Source organism: Loxodonta africana, chromosome 2 (genome assembly GCF_030014295.1).
Source record: "Loxodonta africana isolate mLoxAfr1 chromosome 2, mLoxAfr1.hap2, whole genome shotgun sequence".
NCBI classification, from domain to species: Eukaryota; Metazoa; Chordata; class Mammalia; order Proboscidea; family Elephantidae; genus Loxodonta; species Loxodonta africana.
The window spans coordinates 62,862,045-62,887,574 of NC_087343.1; the positions used below are offsets into that span (position 1 = coordinate 62,862,045).

Sequence of the window (25,530 nt, forward strand, 5' to 3'; positions counted from 1 at the left end):
TCTTTTGTGATGGATTTTGCTTTAAAGTCTATTTTGTCAAAGATTAGTATTGCCACTCCTGCTCTTTTTTGATTGCTGTTTGCTTGATATGTTTTTGTTTTTTTTTCCCATCCTTTGAGTTTTAGTTTGTGTCTTTGAGTCTAAGATGTGTCTCTTGTAGGCAGTATATAGATGGATCATGCTTTTTTAATCCATTCTGCCAGTCTCTGTCTCTTTATTGGTGCATTTAGTCCATTTACATTCAGAGTAATTATTGATAGGTATGAGTTTAGTGTTGTTATTTTGAAGTATTTTTGTGTGTGTGTTGTTGACAGTTTCTTTGTTCCACTTGATTTTCTGTGCTGAGTTGTTTTTCTTTATATATTTTATTTTCATCTTTTTTATTATTGTTGATTTTGTATTTGCTTAGTCTTTATGGTTTTCTTCTTTTCTTATTTTGATGTGTAGGATTGTTAGTTTCCTTAGTGGTTACCCTTAATATTTACCTCTATTTTTTTAGGTTTAAACCAGTCTTTTATTTCTTGATATTGCCTTGACTTCCTTTTCATATGAAAGTTCTGTGACTGCATTATTTAGTCCCTCTTTTTTGCTTTAATGTTGTCATCTTTTACATATTGACATCTCTGTTTCCCTATTTTCAGTGTTTCAGCTTTGATTTTTGTGTGTGTGCGTGTGCGTGTGTGTGTGTCTTCCCTCTGTGGGTTGATATTTTGTTGTTCTGGCCTGTGTTCTAGTCTGATGCTACTAATTTTCTGACTGGAGGATTCCATTTAGTATTTCTTGTCATTCTGGTCTGGTTTTTACAAATTCCCTTGACTTCTTTGTATCTGGAAATGCCCTAATTTGCCATCATATTTGAGAGACAGTTTTGCTGGATATATAATTCTTGGCTGGCAATTTTTTCCTTCAAGGGTTTTTATATATCATTCCATTACCTTCTTGCCATCATGGTTTCTGCTGAGTAGTCAGAGCTTAGTCTTATTGACTCTCCTTTATAGATGACTTTTGTTAATCCCTAGACACTCTTAAAATTCTCTCTTTATCTTTGATTTGGCAAGTTTGGTTATAATATGTCTTGATGACTTTCTTTTGGGACCTACCCTGTATGGGATTTGATGACCTTCTTGGATTGGTATCTTCTTGTCTTTCACGATACAAGGGAAGTTTTCTGCCAAAAATTTTTCAACAATTCTCTCTATATTTTCTGTTATCACCCCCCCCCCCCCGCCCCACACCCTGTTCTGGAACTCCAAGCACTCATAGGTTATTCCTGTTGATAGAGTTCCACATAATTCTTAGGGTTTCTTCACTTTTTTTTTTTTTTAATTCTTTTATCTGGTTTTTCCTCAAATAAGTTGGTGTCAAGTGCTTTATCTTCGATCTCACTAACTCTGACTTCCATTGCCTCAGTTCTGCTGCTATGACTTTCTATTGAGTTGTCTAATTGTGAAATTTAATTGTTAATCTTTTGAATTTCTGTTTGCTATCTCTCTATGGATTCTTGCAGCCTGTTAAAATTTTCATTATGCTTTTGTATAACCTTCTTAATTTTTCTTTGTCTGTGTGTTCCTTGTCTTGTTCTGCATTTTGTCTGATCTCCTTCCTGATCTCTTAAATATCTTGGTATATTAATCTTTTGAATTCTACCTCAAGTAACTCCAAGACTTTATCTTCCTTCAGGAGGTTTGTTGGTTCTTTGTTTTGGTCACTTCCTAAAGCCACTATGGTCTGCCTTTTTATGTGATTTGATATTGACTATTATCTCTGACCCATCAATAAGTTATTATATTTATTTATTTTATGTTTGCTTACTGTATCCTAGCCTCTTGTTTTGTTTTTGTATGCTCAAATAGGCTGGTAGTGTGAGCTACTTTGATTATTGTCATCTTTGAAGCTCTGACGTCCTGTCTCCCTGTGGTTAGAGCTGTTACTAGGTATGTGAGCCCAGGAACCCGTTCACTTTACTTGTGTAGATTCAGCTCAGGTGTCCAGATAATCGGTCACTAAGTGTGTGGTGCAGGCTCTCACCTACAGTCCTAGATAGGCAGGACTATGCAGGTGTGATTGGATTAGCACAGGTATTTAGCTGCAGCAGGGAGTTATGTGCTGAGCAAGGTAGGGGGCTGTTGGCTGCCCCTGATTGCCTGGGTAAAGGTGTGTCCCTGTCCTCTACAGCACATACTAGGCTAGGTGGAGTGGGTGGTGCCACCAGTCCTCACACCCCTGATCTGGGTAGGTGAAGACCCTGCTTAATGGGCAGGGTGGTATCAAATGTCTCAAATCTACTACTCCCCTTGAGCTGTTGCAGTTGAAAATAGGCTTCGGGTATATACCCTGTTGTACTGTGCTAATGAGGGTCTGTGCTGTTGGAATAAGCCCACACGGGTCTGGGCTAGGGTGAAAGGCATTCAAAGTCCACGGACCCCTTGTGCCTGTGCCTAGGCAAAGAGGCTATGCCTGCCCTGAGTTCCCAGCTTAGGGGAACTGGCAGATTATTTTTTTCCTGTTTGTTAATTTATTCCCTCTCCATAGCAAGGAGAATGGCTTAGGGCATGCAACAGGTCCCACTTCCAGCCTAGGAGGTGTGGCAATCACTGAAGACTGACAAGGACCAAAGCAGAGCTGGGAGGGGGTGGGTAAATGGGAGAGGTACTTCCCAGAGGAGGGAAGAGTTTTTTGATCCCAGGCAGTAGGTTAGACACTTGCACTTAACTTTCGCAGATTCAGCACCACTTCTCCCTGGTTCTGGAGGCTTGAGCAGACTTTCTGCCACTCAGTTTCTCCCGATGTGGAAAACATGTCCCTAGTGTTACTGCTTGCCTCAGTCCATATGAACCAGCCCATCCAGGCTACAGTGTGCCAGCCAGGTCAGGTCTGGCAAATCCTCCCTGCTTCTGAACTGTCTCTTCCTCCCCCTGCTGCTCACTTAGACTCCTCAACTTTGTCTTTGATATTCAGGGCTTCTAGATTGTCATATATAATTGATTCACTTGTTTTTTGGGGTCTTTGTTGTAAGAGGGACCATAGGAAGCATCTGACTACTCTGCCATCTTGGCCCCACCTATGGGGTTTCTTTTGGAGTGATAAAAATGATCTGGAGTTAGTGGTGATGGTTGTACACCATTAGGAATGTACGAGACGCCACTGAATTGTACACTATAAAGTGGTTAAAATGGTGACTTTTATGTTATCTGAATTTTGCACCTAATACAAAATTGCAACTAATAAATTCCAAATATATGGTAGAGAAAAAAATGGTAGGGAGCAGGTAATACTCAATAAGCTACAGTCATCAGGTAAGACCTTATAAACTAGTTGCCTTCTAGTTGGTTCCAATTCATGGCGACCTCATGTGTGTTAGAGTAGAATAGTGCTCCATAATGTTTTTAGTGGCTGATTTTTCAGAAGGAGATCACCAAGCCTTTCCTCCAAAGTGCCTCTGGGTGGACTCAAACACCCAACCTTTGAAACACATTAACTCTTTGCACCTCATGACCTTATAGCTGAGTGGGAATTCACCTAGGCCTTGAAGGCTTTAAACATAAATGCCTACAGGGTATGTGAGGTGATGTAAATAAGTAAATTAGTAACTCTGCCAGGTGTAAAATCCAAACACAATTTGTTTGCAGACATAGACAAATGTTTCACAAAAGTAATGTACTCTCTCATTTCACCTGAAATAAGAAGTCCTGTCTGTGTAGCATCCATTTTCTGTTAATAAAGATGAGTGCAAATGCAAAGAGAACTGACAATTGAAACATGGATTTAATGCCAAGGAGACAGAGAGATAATGGTAAACTAGAGAGAGAACACCCTTCTAAAGTGGACCAGCCACAGACATCTGGATGGGCTATTATGGACTCACTGAGTATCCCAGTTTTTAAAAATAAGCCCCAAATCTGAATTTTTATGTGAAAATCTCTCTAAAGTTTGGTTTAACATAAAATTTGTAATAGTTAGCAACCTCTGTTTTGAAGATTAAGTTGGCCTGGGGAGGGGGAAAGGATGAAGGAGTTCTTCAAGAAGAATCACAGAAGGGCAATGCTGTAAAGGGACTGTGTGAAGCCTATTCACCAGACAGGGAGTGTACAGGCTAGGCTGAAGTAGAGGGTTTGAGATGTGAGTGCAGGTGTTGGGATGAGATTGGGTCATCTTCGTAGTTAGCTGCAGTCAAATCAGCCCACAATTCATGGGGACCCCATGCACAATGGGATGAAATGCTGCCCAGTCCTCCTCCATCCCCATGTTCATTTGTGGACTAGACCTTTGCAATCCATAGAATTTTCATTGGCTGATTTCCAGGCCTTTTGTCTTAGTCTTAGTCTGGAAGCTCAGCTGAAACCTGTTCAGCATCATAGCAACCCACAAGCCCCCAGTGACAGGCAGCGCATGAGCAGGAGCAGATTAACTGGTAAGCAAGGTACGCACGGGCTTAATGTGTATACTTACTAATCTGTAGTACACAATTTCACATGGGTTTAACAACATCGAAGATGTGGTGAAAAATATCTTTTCTCTACATCGACCAGAATTTGTGAAGGTCAGAATGACTCTTGCACATTGACAGAAGCAGGAGAAAGCTACCATCCAGTCAGGCCTATCTAAGGACAAAGACTCAGAGGCTAAAATACTTGAACAATTTTTAGCAACACTCGTCTCTGGCCCATCTTCTGCTCTTGCTGCTTTCCAGCCCTGGTCTGCTTCCTTTGGTCCTTCTTCAGAAAAGTAGGTCAGATCCTTACCCGTAAAGTCTGTCTGAAGGCTGTGACCCAGCGTGGATAAGCTTACACAACAGCTCGTCCCACTGCTCAGCAATGCCTAGTTCTGGTCCAAGTGTCACCCAGCCGAAGAGAGACCTTTTCTTACAGCTCTGGCTTAACAAATTCCACAGGAAAGGGAAGACAATCATTGGACCTGCCGATTGAATCTGGAAATATAAGGTCTTCTCATTTGGGAGTTTAGGAATTTAAGACCATATCATGGATTTTTAAAAATTAGAGATGAAAATGACTTACTGCAGTACGAGTTTAGCAGTTACTTTCCCTCTACAAAAAGAAATAACAGTTGGAATTTTTCTTTAAAGTAAAGTTAAAAAGACCAGTCAGAGTGTCCCAAATGCTGTTTAGGATTTTTCTGGGGTGGAAAAAAAAAAGCAATTCTCAAACCAGCTTATGAAAACAAAAGGCTTTTCACAATATGGGATTCACAATTGATATATGGGAATGAATGAAATGCTGCCTGTAAAACTATTTTAAATGCACTGGAGAAAGGGGCTGGGAAAGCGGTTGCTGAATGCTCAGTATTGCAGTTGTGATTATGACCGGTAATACAGTGCAGTTTCAAGTTGAATGGAGTCTCTCGTGGGGTACTGTGACATTTCAGTACTCTTCAAGTGCCAGAGTGACAGCCTGCAGCCTGCCACCTCAGTGAGCAGCATGCTTTCGGCATAAAGGCCCTGCTTGCTGCCCTGTGGGTGTTGGTCTGAAAAGGTGCCAGACTTCTCTGAGGCCCCAGGCCTCCCAGGGTCTTCAGGGAGCAAATGGAGAAAGCAGTGCCAGCAAGCCAGGCCCATGCCTGCAAGCCAAGCTGTATGGGGTTCATGTTCTTCAAGTTCACCGGAATGTATTAAAACCTACTCCCCAGGGGCAGATTATCCAACACGCAAGTAAGCACGGAGCTTATCTTGCTTACCAGATCATCTGTAGTGAACAATTTTACTTTCTTTTTTTTTTTTTTTTTACCACATCGAAGATTCTGCTTCTAGGTATGGCTGCCACTGTCTCTCTCTCAACCCCACAGACCTTCCTACAAAATGAAAGCATTTTTTAAATTTACAATTCCTGACAGGGGTGGATGACTCAGTAAGCAAGGTAAACACAGGCTTATTTGTGCTTACTTAGTAGTTTCACCTCATCCTGTGTGAAATTGTTCATTACAGATGACCTGGTAAACAAGGTAAACACTATGCTTACTTTGCTTATTGGATAATCTGCTCCTGCTACTCCCCAATAAGCAGGTGCTCTCTCTTCTTCACTGAGACCACAGCAAAAAGGAATTGAATTTAACATTTGTATGAAGGGTTCATGCTGGGCATTTGGGAGACATGTTCTGTTAGAGGAATCTGTCAGCCATTGGAATGGTTTCACCGTTAAAGCATAAGATTCCTTCTGGAGAGATCTCTGACAGGCAATATGCATTCTCATTCATTTAGGACAGTGGTTCTTTTATTTTTTTCTTAGTTGTAACAGCTTTGTTAAGACATAAAAGGAGACTTGGTGGCATAACGCTCAAGCACTTGGCTGCTAACCAAAAAAGCTGGCAGTTTGAAGCTACCCAGCAGTTCCATGGGAGAAAGACCTGGCAATCTGCTTCCATAAAGATTATAGCCTAGGAAACCCTATGGGGCAATTCTGCTCTGTCACATGGGGCCGCTATGAGTTGAAAGTCAACTCAATAGCACCTAACGACATTGAGATATAACTCACATACCATACAATTCACCCATTAAAAGTTTATATATCAATGTTTTTTTAGTACATTCATAGTTTTGCAATCATCACCACGATCAATTTCAGAACAAGCAATTTTCATTGTCTCAAAAAAAAAAAAAAAACCTTACCAATAAGCAGCCCCTCCCATTTCCCCTCATTCTCCCCCAAACCTAGGCAACCACTAATCTACTTTTGTCTCTATGGATCTGCCCATTCTAGATATTTCATATAAATGGAATCATACAAAATGTGGTCTTTTGTGACTGGCTTATTTTATTGAGCATAATGTCTTCAAGGTTCATGTATGTTGTAGCATGTATCAGTACTTCATTTCTGGCTATTGTTGAATAACATTCCATTGTGTGAATACACCATATTATGTTTATCCATTCCTCAGTTGATGGACATTTGGGCTGTTTCTTTTTACCTTTTATCTATTGTGAATAATGCTGTTATAATCATTCATGTACAAGTTTTTGTGTGGACATATGTTTTCATTTCTCTTGGGTCTGTACCTAGGAGTGAAATTGCTGGGTCATATGGTAACTGTATGATTCTCCATTTGAGGAACTGCCGGACTGTTTTCCAAAGAGGCTTCACCATTTTATATTTTCTCCAGCAAAGTGAGAGGACAATAATTCTCAACCTTTTACATGTATAAGAAACCTCTTCAGAAGCTTGTTGAAAATTTATATTCCAAGGCCCAATCCACTCCTTGTAATGTCAGTTCAGTAAGTCTAGGGTAGGAGTCCCTGGAGCATTTGGCTGCTGACTGAAAGTGCGGAGGTTCCAGTCCACCCAAAGAAACCTCAGAAGAAAGGCCTGGCAATCTACTTCTAAAAAATCAGCCATTGAAAACCCTATAGAGCACACTTCTACCCTAACACACATGGGATCGCTGTGAGTCAGAATCAGCTTAAGGGCAACTGGTTTTATGTCTGGGGTGGAGTTTAGAAGTTTCATGCACTTCAGGTGATTTTAAGCTGGTGGGCCTCCATCGTATGAAGTCGGGATGTAAGATCACAACCACTGGGCACCACAGTGTGTTCTGATTTGCAGGGCCTCTCTCTGCCACCCACTCAGTCATATACACAGTATGAAGAGGACAGAGTGTTGTCGTCGTGCTTTTTCCCCTCTTTCTTCAATGTAACTAACACATTTTTCCTTAAGAAATCTTTCCCAAGCATCTATGTTGGTCCCTGGCATGGAATGAAGCTGAAGCAAGGGTTAAATGTAGATTAGTGCCCAGCAGTGCCTGTAATGGCTTCTGGAAAGGGCAGGAGTGATCCTTCCAGAATCAGACATAAAAAGGCCTAAAACAGAGAAGTGCTGAGTGGCAGCTCAAGGCTTATCCAACTCAGGAACAGTGCTATCTCTGCCAGAGAGAAATTAGAAAGGTTCTAATGAGAGAAGAATGAGACAGAATAATTGGAGTTTCTCTGGTTAATTCAAGGTGCCCACTGATTCGATGAGGAAGTCATATGAGTACACTGAAGTTATTAGTATCAGATGATGTAGTCTGAGGGACCGGTGTCTGAGGCTGGAAGCTGAATCAGTAACCTATTTATCAGGAGGTCTTGGTCAGATTTCGCAGTTGGCTTGCTGTGTGACCTTGGGCTACTTACTTGATCTTGCTTAACCACACTCTCCTCCCAAGCAAATTGGAGGTGATCTTCAGAGTCTTGTAAGAAAGACTGGCTCTATAGCTGTCATTGACTGACTGCTGGCTCCCACTGATGTTTGTATGTATAGTGGAAGGTTACAGATTTCTGAGAACAAGTTGTTGTTGCTATAAAAAAACAAAAAACAAAAAAAAATCACTGTCAAGTCGATTCTGACTTATCTCGATCCTACAGATGAGGTTAAGATACTGAGATACTGGGAGGTAAAAAAAAAAAAAAAAGCTGTAAAATCCAACAAAGAGTTAGTGAAGGAAAAATGCTATAGTGCTCGGGTTTCTGTTCTGATTTAGGCCATGAGCTTTAAACACCTGGTGGTGCAACAGTTAAGTGCTCGGCTGCTACTGAAAGGCTGGCAGTGTGAACTCACCCAGCAGCTTTGTAGGATAAAGACCTGGCGATCTGCTTCTATAAAGTTTACAACCAAGAAAACCCTATGGGGCAGTTCTACTCTGTCACATAGGGTTGTTATGAGTAGGAAATCAACTTGACAGCACTTAACAACAACAACAGACACATAAAGGTGTGGGACTTATGTGGCCTCACAAACGGTTGATGGAATAAAGATGCTCATTGACCTCAATGGAGGATCATTTATTGCACAGTAAACTTTCTTTTGCCCTGAACCAAAACCATTAAATGCTAAAATAATACTGGCCTTTATTTTGATCCTGAATATCTCATTTTGTGACAAACTTGTGACAAGTGGGACCAGCATATATGATCAATGAGAGGCAGTCTAATTTCCAGAACCAACTCTAGAATTCTATATAGAGATACACCTGCCATGATGGTCGTCATGGTGAATCTTAAGCATTATAAGATGCCAGAGTACCTTTGGAATCATTAAGGAAAGATTGAGTTTCATTTGGTGTACTGACAGTGTTAAATCTAGTTAACTGCATTTTTATTATTTAAACTGATGATTGTTTATGGTATATAAACAATTTGTTGTGTTGTTTATGGAGCACCTGGCGGATTTGAACTGCCAACCTCTTGGTTAACAGCCGTGGCACTTAACCACTATGCCACCAGGGTCTCCGTGTTTTAAATAGTACCTGCTATATTGGGATCACTCAATATATGTTGGTTTATTGTTGTCGTCGTCATAACATTTTCCAGTTTGCCTGGCACTGTTACATATGTTTATATATATATTTGAGCCTCATAATAAATACCCCGGAAGGTAAGTAAGACAAATTTCATAAATAAGAAAAGTGAGGATAAAAGAAAGTGAATTGCCCATAGTTCGAAGCTGGTAAGTGTTGATATTGGGGCTAAATCACCCATCTCTTGACTGGTGGTCCATCCCTCCCCCCATATCACAGCATCTCCTTCTCCAGTCACTCTGGATAGATGGAGTGCTCTTATAATATGGTTGTCTGTTCCTCAGACACTTAGTGGCTGTGCCTTCCTGGGGTGCCAGGTTAATGTTGAGGAGCTTGGAGCTTGATAGCTCTCAGGATCAAGGATTTGAGTTGTTCACTAACATCACAGGGTGTCTGGAAGCCCAGATAGGAGTCCCATTTGACAGCAGATTATATGGATTACCACCTTTACACAATGGCTAAATCTTTTTTGATCTCCTTCAAGTTCAATGGCTTCCCAAATCACACTAATAAGTAAAAGAAGTGTTAGCTGAAGAAATGTGAAAATCGAACCTGTAAGTGAAATCTTTGTGCCAAATTCTGAGTTTTTTTTTTTTTTTTTTTTTTTCTGAAAGTCTCATCCAGGAACCTTCTTCAGTGGGTTTTTGGTATCTTGTGACATAAAGCACTCTCCTGTTAGCACTGAGATATTCCCCACAAGGATGCAAACAGTTCTGACATCTTAGCATCAAAGATGCTGCTTAGATCCATACTTGCCCTCCTTAAAATAAAATCTGGAAACCAAATGGGTGGAAACTGAATGATCTAGCCCTACAGACTGTGCAAATGTTAGAAAAGAGAGTTTTATGTGGCAGTTCTACTCTGACTCATAGGGGCTCTGTGAATTAGAATTGACTTGACAGCAATGGGTTTTTTGGTCTTGGTTAACACCAAATGGTGTTATCTGTAGAAAGAAATGCATAGTGTAAGACAGCCATAAAAGGACTATTCAAGGAGACAAATGAAAGAGAAATACATATCGAAGCTAGTTTGAAACATCCACCAGTATTTTATAGAACCTGGCTCTCCTGATGCTTCTTCAACCCAAATCCTGCAATTATTCACTTGATTTTAACAACAGAATACACAGTAGTTGGTAAAATTCAAGCTCAGATGCAGTTCGTCCCACCAGATAGTGTCATAACTAAATTAGCAATTTTGACACACAAGAATTGCTTTTTGTAGTCTAACCTTCAACACTATTTAAGAAAATAAGTATCTCTGGGTTATCATAGGGGTTTTGACATGGATTCTTTCTCCTTTGGCCTCATAAGCTAGGATGAAATCACATGATTTAATTGCTCTGAATCCATGTGGCTCCACTGAGATAGGGCCAGATGCAACCAGAAGGATTTATAGGCTGGAAAATTTGGAATGGATTAGAAAAGCATTTCTGTGTTCTGCCCAATGCATCCTAAATCAACGGCCCCAGAATGGCCCAGAGTGATCTCTGGCTTGTCTAGTGGGAACGTTGTCATGGCAACTGACTGGCAAGCTCAGCCAGTGGAATGTGAATACAAACAATAGAGTGATAAGATTGTGTACAGAGCAGCATACAGAGAGAGCTGCTTCTACCCAGTCAGTGATGCATCAGTGGAAGTGTAAAACTGTCGCTGCATTTTGTACCTTTTTGCAATTCTGGCAGCTCATTTGAAATTTATCAAGTGTCTCCTCCCAAGTGTCTGTAAAGCATTGCTGCTGATAGATAATGGAAGCTGTGGAAAAAAATTGCACCAGTAGATAGGTGCAGTGGTATACAAAGCCCCAGAAGGCTGTTAGGCTAACACTTCAAAATATCCTAATAGAGGAAGAAGCACACCTAAGGGAAATCCTATGACTCTTTAGTGCCACCTTGTGTCTTGTTAAAAACCAGTTGCCACCGAATTGATTCCAATTCAGGGCAACCTTGTGTGTGCTGAAGAGCACTGCTCGCTAGGGTTTTCAAGGCTGTGACCTTTCATAAGCAGATTGCCAGGCCTGTCTTCTGAGGCACTTCTAGGTAGGTTCGAACCACCTACCGTTTGGTTACTAACCAAGCACTTAACCATTTGTGCCACCCAGGGCCACCCTATCTTGTTACTCAAAACCAAACCCTTTGCTGTCGAGTTGATTCCAACTCACGGTGACCCTATAGGACAGGGTAGAACTGCCCCATAGGATTTTCAAGGATGAGAACTTTAAGGAAGCAGACTGCCATATCTTTCTGCTGAGGAGTGGCTGGTGGGTTCAAACCGCCTACTTTCAGTTAGCAGCCGAGCGCTTAACCACTGCATCACCAGGGCTCCGTGTCACTGGAAATTCACCAAAAGCTCACCTTCAAACCCTTCACTGGGCAGCAGCAAGCATACATTGAAAAAGTTGGAGGTGGATCCTGTTGGAGTTTGTTAATTCCTTTTGTAGAAAAATACACATATGAAGTCTTCTAGGCCTCGAATTGATCATAAAAATGAAAATTAATAATTTTGGTAAAACCTGGGAATGGGAAAAGAAGAAAGTGCCAGGTAACACCAGTCCCAGAAAAGATTGCAAGCGGCTACTTAGTGGACTGGGGATCGGGGCCAGAGATGGTAAAGACAAGCCAGTATTGAGGTGTCTTGATGTTGCCGTCACTAGTAAATACTTGCAAAGGAATTTCTAACCTATTCAGACATGCTGATGGCATAAATGAATCAGTGGAGAAAAATAAAATTCGGACATCACCAATTCTACTTTATAACCCCATTGTTCACAGTTAATGGGGAGCAAGATGGTAAGTGGAACCTCATGCTCACCTCTCATTTCTTACCCAAACCAAACCCACCACCCTCTGCTGCCCCACCATCAACCATTACCATCAAAAACCATAAAGTCCCACTTAATTTCAGCAGAAGCATGTAATGACCAAGCTGTGCTTCTGTGTGTTTCTTCCAGGGTTTGAGTTCTTTGAAACAAGTGCCAAGGATAACATTAACGTCAAGCAAACATTTGAGCGCCTTGTGGATATCATCTGTGACAAGATGTCAGAGAGCTTGGAGACCGACCCGACCATCACTGCCGCAAAGCAGAACACAAGACTGAAGGAAACCCCTCCCCCACCACAGCCCAATTGTGGCTGTTAATGTCCCCATACGCACAGGCAGCTCCAGTGGGTTCATCTGCCAACAAACAGCATTGATAAATGGTCGATTAGCCTTCATTTATACTGCCTAATAGTTATTTGAGGGAAGTTTTTGATGTTGATGGCTCATACATGCATTCAATACTTAGGAGATATGCTGTGTTCATATGTGGCAAATGTGTGATCTTAAATTTGTAAGGACTAGCCATCTATAAACATCTGATATTTGCATGTGACTAGGTATTTGTCTTCTAGGCTTTTTTTTTTTTTCTTCAAATTTCTTCTCAGCTAAGCTACTGTTGTGACCTCAGACAATAATATCACCACAACTGACTTTTGTGCCACAGATTCAAACTATGCTCTTCACTTATAGAGATGATAACTGAGGGACTGTGTGTGTGTGTGTGCGTGCACGGGCACACTTGCACCCATGTGTGTGTATGCATGCGTGCACATACATACACATAAGCAGAGAAGATTTCAGGAGACCTCATGTCTTCATTTGCTTTACTCTTAACTAAAATTAAGTGGAAATATTACTCACAATCAGGGAGACTGTCATGGGGCTGGTTAGTTTACTGCTCAGGAAATGTGTCTATTTTTCTCTGTTAATATCTGAGGAGACCACTGACTATAAGGAAATTGAAAAATTGTTTTTATGGTCCTTGAAAATTTCCTAAGGCATTAACATGACTGGAACTAGAATGAAACAAATTTTAGTTTACATGTTTAAATAAGCAATTGCTCTAACCCAGGATTACTATTTCCATGGGCTCTACCCAATGTTCTGAATATTTGGGGGGCATTAAACAGACTGAGGAGTCTCTGGGGGATGCAAACGATTAATATGCTCGGCCGCAAACCTAAAGGTTGGCAGTTCCAGTCACTCAGAGGTGCCTGGGCAGAAAGGCCTAGCGATCTACTTCTGGAAAATCAGCCATTCCAAACCCTGTGGAGCAGTTCTACCCGTACACACATGGGGCTGCCGTGAGTCCGAGGTGACTCTATGGCGGTTGGTTGGTTGGTTGGTTGGAGCAGACTGAGACTTATCTGCTAAATGCCAATTATGCAACAAGCTTTTTTTTTTTTTTTCTTTTTAGCTAAAGAGGGTATGAGTATCTGTAGAATTCCAAGGTCTGGTCTCCCCCCGTTTTCTTAATGTCTTGCCCCTTATCACATACACACCACCACCACCACCACCACCATGGTCACTTTCTTGGAACCATCACCAGCTCTTGAAACGGAGGATTCGTTGAAGCTTTCTTACACTCCTCGTCCCATAGGGTGTAGGCTTACTTCCTCAGCCATTGCCTTCCACTCAAAACACAGCTAAATTCTAGTACCTAATTAGATGTTATTTAAACACTGTCTCAGTGGGTCCCAGGTTGAAGAAAAGACAATTTTCATCTCTTTTTCAATGAAGCTGTTCATAACTCTAAAGAGTATCCCCATTGTGTAAGCTCTAATCATGCTTTAGTTACTCTGAGAATCCTCTTTGGAACAGAGGATTACAGAAACACTCAGAGTGCCATAAGCAATTTGAACATGGGAGGAAAACCATTCAAAAACCCAGATATTTTATTCTAGATTTCCCGAAGACCATTATGAAGAACAAGCAAACAACAAATCCCACCAACTGGGCTGAGCCCTGAAGGGAAAGCCGGCTTCTGTATCCTTGTCCGGCATTAATTGCAGCCGGGATCATAAAAAGGCCGCAGATACTGTTTGGTGGATTTGGAAGGACAGGTCCATCAGGTCGACTTTCCTTTTTTTTTTTTTTTGGTGGTCATGTTAAAGGTTTTTCTCTCTCTCTCCGAAAATAGAGAAGTTTCCCATGAAAATATTGGGTGGAATTTATTGGGCAAAGGTACTGATCAGGAAACATGCATGTCTAAAGATGTCTCTGTAAGATAAATGCCTCATCAGGAAACTAGGCCACGTACATTTAGTAAATTGTTTTTAGCTGCCTTTGGGTCAGCACCCAGCTTATGAAAGCCCTGGGTACAACTGAAGGCAACACTGCCCAGTGCTGCACCATCCCATGCTCAGTTGCCAATCGAACCGTTGTGATCCATAGGGTTTTCATTGCTGATTTTCAGAAGTAAATCCCCAGGTCTTTCTTCCAAGTCACCTCTGAGTGGACTCGAACCTCTGACCTTTCGGTTAACAGCTGAGTGCATTGACCATTACACCATCCAGGGACTCCTATTAGTAAGTCAGAAGATGAAAATTATAGAAGAGAGCATTAGCGATGTTTTAACCATGTCTATGTTATTTCTCACCTTTTTAGCTTAAAATTCCACTAGTTGGTAATAAATTTCCACTTTGGCACCCTGCAAGGCAAGCCTTACCTCAATGAAGATAGAACAACATTCATGTTTTATTAGGTTTTTAAGAACAATCAGCTTCAAAGTCACAGAAATTAATGTGAGAGTAGAGGGAAAGAGGGGGGCATAAAAGCAGATTTGTTTGCAACAGTAGCCCCAGTGTCAAACATGCCAAAGTTTAACTATTTTATGCCAGTCTGGGGAACATGATGCAGCAACAGCAAGTGAGTCAATTGCCAAGAAATATTTAATACTTTCTATTGCCCAGCCCCCTTTGGAAGTGAAGCCTTCCGGGTTGATTCTCTGTCCTGGAGCATGCACCGTTTTGTAAACTCCATTTGGAGTAATCGAATGAGAAATTTCCAGAGAGGATTGTCACAGGACTCTGTGGAGGAATGCCTGTGTTCCTTCTATAAAGCAGTGGGAAGAAAGGATTGTCTCTCCCTTGATCTCATCAAAAGATCCTGAAATTAAAATCAAATTTGGCAATTGAGGGACAAGCCCAGGGTTAATTAAGTGAGCTTCTATTGGCATCAACATATATCACTTACAAATCACAGTGCGCGTGCGCGCACACACACGTGCGCGGTACACCTACATCAGCTCCATCTGCCCCAGCAACCAAATTACCACAGGCCATTTTTACCAAAGACCCATAAACCTATCTGAATTTACATTTAAAAGAGCAAGACACCTTGAAAGGTACATGCTTATGTTAGTTCCTAAATCCTAGCTATCCACCCCTTGTTGTCCTTGATGCAATTAAATTAGTGTTTGAGGTATGAATTTCTTTTGCTCTGCTGCTCATCTCACCACCACCACCACCCTCCAATTGTTTGTCAGAAACAAACCTTGAGTTGTTTTGAGCAGGTGCTTCCAAGAGCTCAGGAGTTGGAACATTCCTTTCCTTTCCTAATTCAACTGAAACACTGGATTGGAAATCATCTCCTGTAAATAGCCATCCTCAGAGTAGACCAGCGTTTTAGCTTTTGGAGATGAGAATAGATGTAAAAGGTGCATGAAATATCTTAAGATGGCAGTTTAAAAAATTAACATCACATCTATGGGCTCAAAAAAAACCCAAACCAAACTCAGTGCCGTCAAGTTGATTCCGACTCACAGCGACCCTATAGGACAGAGTAGAACTGCCCCATAGTGCTTCCAAGGAGCACCTGGCGGATTTGAACTGCTGACCCTTTGGTTAACAGCTGTGGCGCTTAACAACTCTGCCACCAGGGTTTCCTCTATGGGCCCCTGAGAGGAATTACTTCAGGACAATAAATCAGTTCCTTGTGGCTGCCCCCACTGCACAGCTTGTACTGCCTTGATAAACTTCTAAGGACTGAGAGAACCAGAAGGTTCTTTGGCTCACTTGATGTCAGTAGCCTGGTAAATCAGTGCTAAGATTTTAATTTGGAAAGGAAACTCTTGAGTATGCCTTCAGTTGTAGCAGACAGCTACAGCATGGTCATGATAAAAGTGAAATCTAATTTCTACAATGTTACAGCTCAAATTATACAAGGCACTCAATAATGAAATACATATTTCACCAATTTAACTCTTAACCCAGATTAACTGTAGTCTTTGTGTTTAGCTTATATTTTTTAGGAGTCAATTTAAACTTCCAATTTTAACCACATCTATGCTGACAATAAATTTTCAGGTATACAATGTTCTTTTTTAAAGGTAGAAATCACCCACTATTAACTGAACTTCTATAAAGCAACATTAATGTTGGAGTGTGATCTTTCATAATCAGTGGTTCATTGTGATGTGCTTTACCCAACACACATCTTAGTACATGGCGAGGATGTACTATGCCATCCTTTAGTCAGCCATGTGGCATTTGTGGGACTATATTAAAAATGTATCCGAACTCTACTAAGCTATACTAAGCTGAGAAAGCAGCTGCATGTGAAAAACTGTGATAGAAATTTTATTTTAAAGTCATGACTAAAATCCTTCTGGACCAAAAAGTTACTCTATGTTTCTTAATAATTTTCTTAGATTTTTGGAATGCTCTACTGGGTATTCTTGGTATTGCATTCTTGGGAACTGACCTGTCCTTCTCTCTGAAGAGTCTGTCCTTTTTCCCTAAATTATAGTTTTCATGACCGGTGACTTGAACTCTCAGTTCCTTGGCTGTAGACTCAGTGTGCCAAGTCAGGGTGCATGTGAGCGACTAGGTCCATGTGGCCTTTCTAATCAGCCTGAGAGGTGCAATTTCTACAACTTTGCTTAGCTCTGCCTATCTGTACATAATACCCATGCTTTAGTTTGCCAGTACAATGGTGAAGTCTTTCTGACGTGCTCAACCATTTTATTATTAAGGTCAGCTTTTTAGAGTTCTTCATATTTTAGGTGAATTTTTTACCAATGTTAGTTAAGGGCATAGACCTGTTTTATATCCTGAAATGAATTGGGACAAATTAGGTAAAAGATGAAGTTTATGGCCAGAAAAAAAGGGCCTTTTTCCTTACATTGCACCTGAAGGGCTCTAGATTCTAGAAATACAGTATCCCCTACGGGGTCAAAAACAGGACTGGGGAGTTTATCTAAAATATATCTACCTATTGTTATTGGTATTTCTAAATAAATGTAGTTATTTTTTTTCTTAAAAGAACCTTTACAGAGATGCTTGACACTCCAGTCAAATAATATTTCCCTATATAGTAATAATATTATAAATAATATTAAGATTAAAATATTTACCCTTGGACCACACACATAGTGCTGCCCTCCCAACACACACACTCACACACAGAGATAACCTTTTTTAATTAAGGCAAAATTCCACATATGGTGCTTTCTCAGGGCTGGGGAAAAGGGAGCCTTTGTTATGTTCCAACTCTAACACATGTTGCTTAAAAGGGTCCATGAAATAGCTCCTTGACACTGATTTGATTCGATTAGTCTGTGTGCCTGTGAACATAATTAATTCCTGTTGAACAGAGAGGGTAGAGAGACAGCATTATTTTGCAAATATTCTAAACAACAGAAATGAATTTAACTTCAGCCAGGGCTAAAGTATTGTGATCAATACCATCTAGTTAGTGGACAAATCAAATATTCTATTTGCGATTCTCTTTTCCGTTTCCTGATTTTGGGTTATCATATTAATTTTTTAAAGTACCATCTTCATAGAATGACAGGACCAAGAATAGAAAAGTGACTCAAGTTTCGCCATTTACCTCCTATCAGCAACCATTATTAGTGGAATCTCAGCTAGTCATTACTCGCTCAGTTGAGGTTTGGGGATTTTACCTGCACATTTCATTCCCCTGTGCTCATCTTTCCTTCATCATGGACAACTGAGAGTTGGCTATGGCTTTATCTCTTCATGGAACTATTTTCTGTATTCATGTTGTTTCAGGCTAGGGATTGCTTAGGTTCATGAATACTGTTCTTAAAAGACACAGACGTACATGAGCCACAGAGACACCTGGCCTTTCAGGGATGTGAGCGTGACCTACATCTGTCTGAGAGTTTCATACTTCCTCTTGTAAAAATGAAGTCTGGGGATTGTTTGCTGTACCCATGTGATAGCTTGCCATGCATTGTCTCCTCAACCCTAAGATGTGTGCTGAATGAAAACTGTCCTGTAATTCATGTTAATATATTGTTAATGTCAGACGTGATGTGATACCTTTGGACTGTCCAAATGTACAGCTATTTAATAGTGTTTGTGGAACTGAAATGTCTTAAATGTTGCATGAAATATGTTATAAAAATAGATTTGTTTTCTATTTTTCAACACCTCATAATTGAGGGTTCATGGGCCAATAAGTGCAATATTTAATGACTTATCAGTGTATATAAACTAGTGTGAAAGAGTGAGTGGTAACGAATGTGTGAGGCGCTTTGATTGCTGTGTAACTTATTCAAATGATTTCTAGTAGCTGTATTTGTCTAGTGGTGCAATTTATACAGTAAATACCTTATTGGTGTCATGTGAAACTCCTCTGTGCCTATTTCAAAGTACTTTTTTTTTTTTCTATAAGACCAAGCACTTAGTATCTGTGAATACATGTCAATCTTATAGAATTGTGGAGTTTATTTTCAAGACAGAATGGCTGTTAATTTAATTTTATAAAGGCATTTCCTTCTTTATTTCAGAATTCTCCCAAAGTCTCTTATAAGATTGTACATTTTATTTAATTTAGGAACCTAAGAAAAAATATGCATGTAAGGAAAAGTCACTTTTTTTCTTCTCGGAAAGGCTGAATTCATGTTCTATCTACTAAGAATTTTTGCTCTTGTATTTGTGTGTGTATTTTATTGGTACTCAACCTTGTATTTTGTTTGCAAATTTAACACTATCAACCCTGGGAATCCTAAAATATCAATGTCTTTTTAGGTTGTAGCTAATGTTACATTCACTCTCTATTCTCGATTGTCCACACTGGTGATACAGGAGAAACAAATATCAGAATCCTTAAATCACTTCGGAATGTCATAAACTCATGTATTCATCCTCACATCCTCTTGGTTAATCCCAGAATTGGTGGCCTGGAATGTCACTGAGCAGGAAAAACAAGAAATTTTAGCCCTGGTTGCTGGATTACCAAAAGCTGTTAACGTTTATGTGTGTGATGTTTAAAGTAAGTCAAGCACCTTAAGCTCTGTTTCACCATTTCAATTTGTAAAGCAAAGCAATCATTTTAATACTGTGCTTTGCCTTTTCATTTAGTTAGCAGAGTAAGCCATGATACCCTTAGAAAAAAAACAAGTTATGAGTTGTCCACTAACAGTGGTGGAGGGCAGCTGGCTCTACAAGGCCATGGCCATCTGTATGTCATAAAAAGCCTTCAGTTTTCTCTGTGGCACTTGGCCTGAAATTGATACATGAGGATGTGCCAATCACACTAACTGGCTTTGGGCTACCAAGAGTGACATCTGGCCCTATATTAAATATGATAGCCTGAAATTTGTACTCAGCTCTCAAAATCCACTGAAGAAATCAAGTGAAGATAGGTGAAACAAGGAGATTAGTGAGGACTTCGTGCCAAATTTAAGAAAGAAAAATGGAAGACGGTAGTCGACATTAGAATGATAATTTAAGAGTGTAGTTAAACGTTTAGGTAGTCAACACAGTTATTGAACACCTACCACGTGCTCAGTGCTGTGGAATCAAACATGGAAGAGTTACGGCTCCTGCCCCTGATAAGCTTACTGACTGAATGAGGAACAAGACAAAATACTAGGACATAATCTAGGTGCTAAATTATGTCAGGGTATAGAGCACAGAGAAAGGGGGACTTATGAGGTCTGGAAGAGCCAAGGATTGCTCCATTGAAAAGGTTAGGCAGGATCCTAGGAAGAATTAGGTAGCGAGGAGATTGTTCCAGACACATAAGCGGGAAAGGTCTCAGTGTGCTCCCTGAAAAGGGAAGGGTGAAAGACCTGACAGCTATGGGTCATTGTTTTTCTCAAGAGCACCAAACGGGCCTTTGAAAACCCCAAACTAACCTAGTTTGGCTCCCTGTGCTTTAGTCCCCGTGAGGAACACAAGATGTCACATTGTCATATCCCTCTGTGCTGGTAGCCCAGAAGAGGCCACAAAACGCAAATTGCTTTAAAGCCACCTTAGAGCAGTTGATTTAGACATTTTACCAATGTACCAAACCATGAGACATTGTCTAACATAGTGTCACCTAAATAGATGTGTACCCAGAGGCTTTTCTCTATGCTGTCCACAAAAGGCACTAAGAAGTAAACAGATGAAGACTTCCTTTTGTAACCGGGCACTTTGGACACCTTCTCAGTGAATGTACTGTGGAACTAACTCTTCTTGAGAAAAAAAAAAAAAATTGAGTAAGAGCTTAATGCTTTCATATAGTGATTGTGATGTTTAGCTAAAAACTACTGCTGCGCGGCAAATATCGTGACTCTTCATGTCTCCACAAGAGCTCTTGTCTGGGTTTAAAGCTATGAAACTTATTCACATTGTGAAGTTTTAATTCTCCTTATTGAAATTAATTGTGTAAAGACTGTGTGCTCTATTAGGTATTCAGTTTGTATGTGAATTCTGTATGGAAAGTGGTTTTTGTTCTTTGGATTTGTCTTGTTTTATTTTTTGGAGAATACAATAAATATCTAAGAGACTATATTCCTGAATTCCTCGGCCTTAGTCTGATGAATTTTTTCATCTTCCTTCAATTTTCCTTACTTTTGGTCCTAGGATATCTATTGCCATTGCCTGTTACTTCCTTCTTCTACAACCCTGGGTAGAACACTGAAGCTTGAATTAGAGACACAAAATGAATAAATTTTAATTTAGGGCTATGAGTATCCAGCAGGGGAATTTGGACTTTTTTTTTTTTTTTTTTAAGGTATAGGAGTTAATTCCAAAACTTAAAACCTTTTAAGGTAAGTTACTTTTTCTGCCTGATTAACTCTGCATTCCTGAGTTGCAAAGCCCTTGACTCTAGAATCAAGGATGACACAAAGGTCATGTGTACACGGTCTAGGCCTTGGTGATCATTTTGGAGTGCTATTGGCTCAGGGTGAGAAAGGAGGAGTCAGCAGGAACAATGTGTGGATGTGTGAGTGGCTTGGACTTCTTTTAATGTCACAGTGCTTGATGAAATGATGTCAATTGTTGTTCAGGCTCTGATTGGTGTTAGACCTCAGGACATGGCGAAGCAACTAGCTACTGCAGCATTCATATCACAGCCAACTTATTACCAGTTTTGAGATCCCTGAGGGTTCTTATTGTGCCATTAATGCTAATTTTACTTACGTTCTTACAAATATGTCTCTCATGGCCATTCCCAGGACTCTGCTGAAAATAAACCAAGTGAGAAGAGCCACACAAGTTGAATTATCTTCTTGAACTGAACTCAGTGACAGGAGGGCCACTGACTGGGGTAGACAAAGCAAGTAACATGCAAGGAATTAAAAATATGGGAAAAAAATACAAAGTTAAGGGCCATTCCAGTAATATTGTCAACAAACATTTACAGAATGCCTTCTATATGCTAGTTTCTTTGTTACATAAAAATAAATAGGGTCCTAGCCCTCAAATAACTCATGCAACTGTGATGGAGGTAAGCAAATAAATTAATATTAATGAATTATGAATTATCAGTTTATAAATTTAATATTCCCTAATACTTCTATCTAATGAATAATTGAAATGTACATTAGAAACTTGTTTAATATCAAAAGAGCATACAAAAGTATCTTCTTTGAAATGTTATAGAATGTATTTGTTAAACAGTTACACAGTAGCAATAGGGCAAAAGCACTACATATGTTTCCTAGCTATCCTGAGGTTTTTGTGGCTTAATCAAATCCAACTTGCTTTATCCACAGTGCCCTCTACCTTCACTCCTCAGTAATAACACTCTTGCTTTGGATTTTTTTTTTTTTTTTTTTAATTGTGCTTTAGGTGAAGGTTTACAGAGCAAATTACTTTCTCATTAAACAATTAATACACATATGGTTTTGTTACATTGGTTGCCAACCCCACAACATGTCAATACTCTCTCCTTCTCAACCTTGGGTTCCTCATTTCCAGTTGTTCGGCTTTCCTGTCCCCTCGTTCTTCTCATTCTTGCCCCTGGGCTGGTGTGCCTATTTAGCCTCATATACATGGCTGAGCTATGTATATTATTGTTTGTTTTATAGGCCTGTCCAATGTTTGGCTAAAGAGTGAACCTCAGTAGTGACTTCAGTATTGAGTTAAAAGGGCGCCTGGGGGCCATACCCTTAGGGTTTCTCCAGTCTCTGTCAGACCAGTAAGTCTGGACTTCTTCTGTAAGTTTGAGTTTTATTTTACATTTTTCTTCAGCTCTGTCCAGGACCTTCTGTTGTGATCCCCATCAGAGCAGTCAATGGTGGTAGCTGGGCACCATCTAGTTGTACTGCATTCAGTCTGGTAGAGGCTGTGGTAGTTATGGTACACTAGTCCTTTGGACTAATCTTTCCCTTGTGTCTTTGGTTTTCTTCATTTCCCCCTTGCTCCAGACAGGGTGGAACCAGTAGACATATCTTACGTGGCTACTCACAGGCTTTTAAGACCCCAGACACTACTCATCAAAGTAAGATGTAGAACATTTTCCTTATAAACCATGTTATGCTGATTAAGCTAGATGTCCCCTGAGACCATGGTCCTCAGCCCTCAGCCCAGTATTTCTCTCCTTCAGGGAGTTTGGATGTGTCTATAAAGCTTCTATGACTTTACGTTGGCCAAGTTGTGCTGATTTGTCCTATATTGTGCACTGTCTTTCCCTTCAGCAAAGTTGACACATCTACTACCTAATTAATGATTTCCCCTCCCTTGTAGCCACCAAAGATTGTTTCTTTCTGTGTGTAAACCTTTTCATGAATCTTTATAATAGTGTCTCATATAGTACTTGTCCTTTTGTGATGAACTTATTTCACTCAGCGTAATGCCCTCCAGATTCATTCATGTTATGAGATGTTTCGCAGACTCATCATTGTTCTTTATCATTGTGTAGTATTCCATTGTGTGTATGTAGCATAGTTTGTTTATCCATTTATCTGTTGATGGACACTTAGGTTTTGGATAAATTTTTAAAAGGAAGTTATTATGTGGCTCTTTCTCAACAGCTTTTGGACTGTTACCTGAAAAAGAACAAACCTGTCACCCTCAGAAGATGCTAGCTCATTTGCAGCCTCCTGTTGCGTTTGAAAAAAGATCTTCTAAATATAAGGCCACAAGGCAGGTACTAGTCTTTGAAAACTTCTCAGGGACCCTCCAGCTCTTAGTTCTCTTATTCTCCTCTAACTTTCTTCTCATCCCCACTCTCTAGTGTCAGTTCAAAGAATCTTTAGTCTGGTGGAGATGTAGTCAGGCTGCTCAACTTTTCTTAACTATTTTTATGCATAAATATTAAACTCAGGGTCCTTTCAGGATAGGCTTTCTTGTTGCTGTGTATTAATTCTAAATCACAGGTAATTTTGACTCAAAACTATGTTCTCTATTTTTGTTTAATAAATTATCTCCCCCCTAAAGCAATTCTGCTGGCTGATTTGAAGAAAGGTAAAGGGTATGGAAAATGTAAGGAAGGTGGTGATGGGGCGTGGGGGAAGAATCTGAATTAATATTTCAGAATAACATCCTACTAAGCAGACAATGATAATGTAATTTGACAACATAATATAAACCAATATAGAGGTTAAACACCAGCTATTATGAAAGCACAGAATAGGAGCAATTAACCCAGACTGAAGGCGAGGGTTGGGATGTTCCAAGAAGGCCTACTAGAGGAAATGATTCCTGGGCTAAAACTTATAGGAGGTGTAGTAGTTGTGCAGGGACAGAAGAGAAAGATGGTTCCAAGCTGAAAGAACATCAAGTACAAACAACGGAGCTGTAGCAGAGCATGATATATTTAGAGAACTCTAAACCTGTTTATATAGAGTGACCAAAGGGTGGGAGAAAAGGAGGAGTCCAGGAATGAGATCATGTAACTTGTCTGAAATGCTTTGAAAATCTGGATTTCATCCTCTAGCTCTAGAGAACTCTTGAAGGAATTTAAGCAAGGAAATTATTTGATTAGATTTAAATTTTGAAAGACCTCTCAAAAATGAAAAGTAGACTAATAGGGAGGCAATAGTATAAATAGGAAGACCATTAGAAGCTGTTATAGTAATTTAGTAATGATATGCTTGAATTAAAGTTGGGACAATACTGTCACAATAGGAGTAGAGAGTAGGGGGTTCGTGAAATTCAATTTAGAAAGTAGGAAATGATGACCAATAGGATTAAGGAAGAGTGAGAGTTAAAAATCAAGGGTGACTCTCAGGCTTCTGGCTCTGTTGATTAGGTGGATGTTAGTGTCATTAGCTAAGAGAAAAAGTAGAGCAGGAGCAGCATACGAAAGGGGGAAGATGAGTTCCATATCAGAAGGTTGTGTTTGATGTTTCTGTGAACATGCAAATGTTGAACTTCAGTAAGCATTTGGGTGTATAGTTCTCGATCTCAGAATAGAGATATGGACAAAAGACACTTCTGGGAAGCAGAAGTGATAACCATAGGTGATGATATACAGATGATAGTTGAACTCTGGGAGTAAAGAAAATGAAATGCGGGAGAATGTTTTGAATGAGAAAAGAGGGGACTGGGGGCTAGGGTATACTACATTTATAGATAGCTGAGAAAGGGAAGCTCAAAAAGGAGACTTGAAAAAGAAGTAGCCAAGGATATGGAAGGAGAATCAAATGAGAGCAGAATATGACAAGCCAAGAGAGGAGAGAGTTTGGAGAAAGAAGAAGTGATCCACATTTTCATATTAAAATATTATGTGGAGTAAAATTAAGATTGTCAGTAACCTGGGCAGAAGCCATTTTAGGACAGACACGGGGGAGAACAACAGATTGGATTGAGATGAGATGTAAAGAGTGATGATAAAGACTGTATACTATTCTTTCAAGTATTTTGAAAGGAGGGGTCTGTGGAATGAGGAGAGGCTAAGGAGAGTTTTATTTCCAAAATGAGAGGCTTATACATAGTTATAGGTTGATGAGAAAGCCAGTAAAGGTAGGATTTGAAAATACAAGCTAAAATTTATACTCTCCTACCCAAGTCTTATTCTCCCATTTCTACTCCTGTTCCTATCTCCTCTACTCCCTCCCGATGTATCTTACCAAGGTTTATCTGCAATCATCTGAGCTGACTGTATATTCTCCAAATTGCTGCTAATTCTGTAGGGTACAGAACTTTCCACAACTGTTAATGGTGAAACAAGAACAACCATTTTTGAGGTTTATTCTTTAACAGAAGCTAAAATTGTTTATTGATTTTTTTTTCTTATAATT

General features: G+C 40.0%; 1 protein-coding gene across 2 annotated transcripts in view; it reads left to right on the plus strand.

Moving 5' to 3' along the window:
- The window catches only part of RAB3C (RAB3C, member RAS oncogene family), a 308,822-nt gene extending 287,945 nt beyond the window's left edge, over positions 1 to 20,877 (plus strand). For both annotated transcript variants that reach the window (XM_023545475.2, XM_064272201.1), the window contains exon 5: positions 12,229 to 20,877. In XM_023545475.2, coding sequence (XP_023401243.1) covers positions 12,229 to 12,416 — 188 coding nt within the window. In that variant the 3' untranslated portion in view covers positions 12,417 to 20,877. The remainder of the gene's footprint in view (positions 1 to 12,228) is intronic.
- The last annotated feature ends 4,653 nt before the right edge of the window (positions 20,878 to 25,530 follow it).